The 1143-nt window shown below is 40.4% G+C and overlaps 1 protein-coding gene across 1 annotated transcript in view; it reads right to left on the reverse strand.

Moving 5' to 3' along the window:
* The window catches only part of LOC106527736 (solute carrier family 17 member 9), a 15529-nt gene extending 14763 nt beyond the window's left edge, over nt 1-766 (reverse strand). The window contains exon 1 of the mRNA XM_014022724.1: nt 469-766. Within this exon, the coding sequence (XP_013878178.1) occupies nt 469-578 (110 nt within the window). The 5' untranslated portion in view covers nt 579-766. The remainder of the gene's footprint in view (nt 1-468) is intronic.
* Nucleotides 767-1143: the final 377 nt, after the last annotated feature.

A 1143-nucleotide genomic window follows, 5' to 3' on the forward strand; every position in this document is an offset into this window, starting at 1 on the left:
TTCTTCATGTGTTCAATACTTTTTCCCTGTGCCATTCCACATTATTACAAATAACTTCATTTCTGGACATTTATGGTTTGATTTCTTTTTATGTACGGATCACTTGGGTTGTTACCAACATCTGGTGAAACTTTCATGTCATTAGCACCTCTATATATTTACTGAGAAAAATGGTGACGTGTTCAATACTTATTTTACCCGCTGTATGTAGTTTTGGTTTTAGTGCTTGATTTTGCAGCAAATGTCGCTTTTTGCACCAATAATTAATGGAAAACAGGAAGAACATAAAGATGAGAAACTATAGCTTCTCTTAGCACCTACTCGCTGACTGTTTGGACTTCTTCAAAAAAGATTTRCGCCTTTGAGTGCGCTCAGGCGAACTTCAGCCAAGAACTGAGACATGCTGGTTTAAAAGCTAAACCAGAACAGAAACTGAACATTTCCCTCAGATAAATGCCTCTGTCTCACCTGGGCCACAGGTTCTGGTTCTCCGGCTCCTCTCGGACCCCTCCATCAGGTCTGGGGTCCACGGGACAAGCGTTTAGAAGCTGCCCTGCTGCGGTGTGATGTCCAGCCATCAGACAGCACCGGTGCCTCCTCTGAGCCACTCTTCCGCACACATGCTCCTCATTTSCTCACAACAAACCGGCAGAACTGATCCAACTTGTTGGGACAAAACTCTGCTGCTGCCTGGAGTTTTCCTCTGACAGAAGAGACGCGTCGGTTTCACTGGATTCACACATTTGCATAGCAGCTCCACGAAAGGACAAAGGTGTKTTTTTCAAAACTTGTTTTGTTTGTCTCTAAAACATGCACACTCACAAGTCAGGGAATGATGAAACGCTCTTTTTTATGATTCACAAAAAGTTTGGTTTATTTTAATCATTTCAAATCGGATCCTAAAAACGTGGAGTCAGAAAAAGTGATGTGTTTGGGTCTGGGGGAAGTGTCCAAGCCTAAAAGGAAGAATATGATGAACAACTAGCAGCACGTTTGATTTTCTCTCTTTTTTTAAATATATAAACACAAAATATATTTTTTAAAAAAGCACAAGTACCTTTTTCTTACTAGGAAAAGAAAGGAAAACATATGCATGCAGAAAAAGTGAAAACTTCATGGATTATAAAAACTGAGCGAGTGAAA

Source organism: Austrofundulus limnaeus, unplaced genomic scaffold (genome assembly GCF_001266775.1).
Source record: "Austrofundulus limnaeus strain Quisiro unplaced genomic scaffold, Austrofundulus_limnaeus-1.0 Scaffold339, whole genome shotgun sequence".
Taxonomy (NCBI): domain Eukaryota; kingdom Metazoa; phylum Chordata; class Actinopteri; order Cyprinodontiformes; family Rivulidae; genus Austrofundulus; species Austrofundulus limnaeus.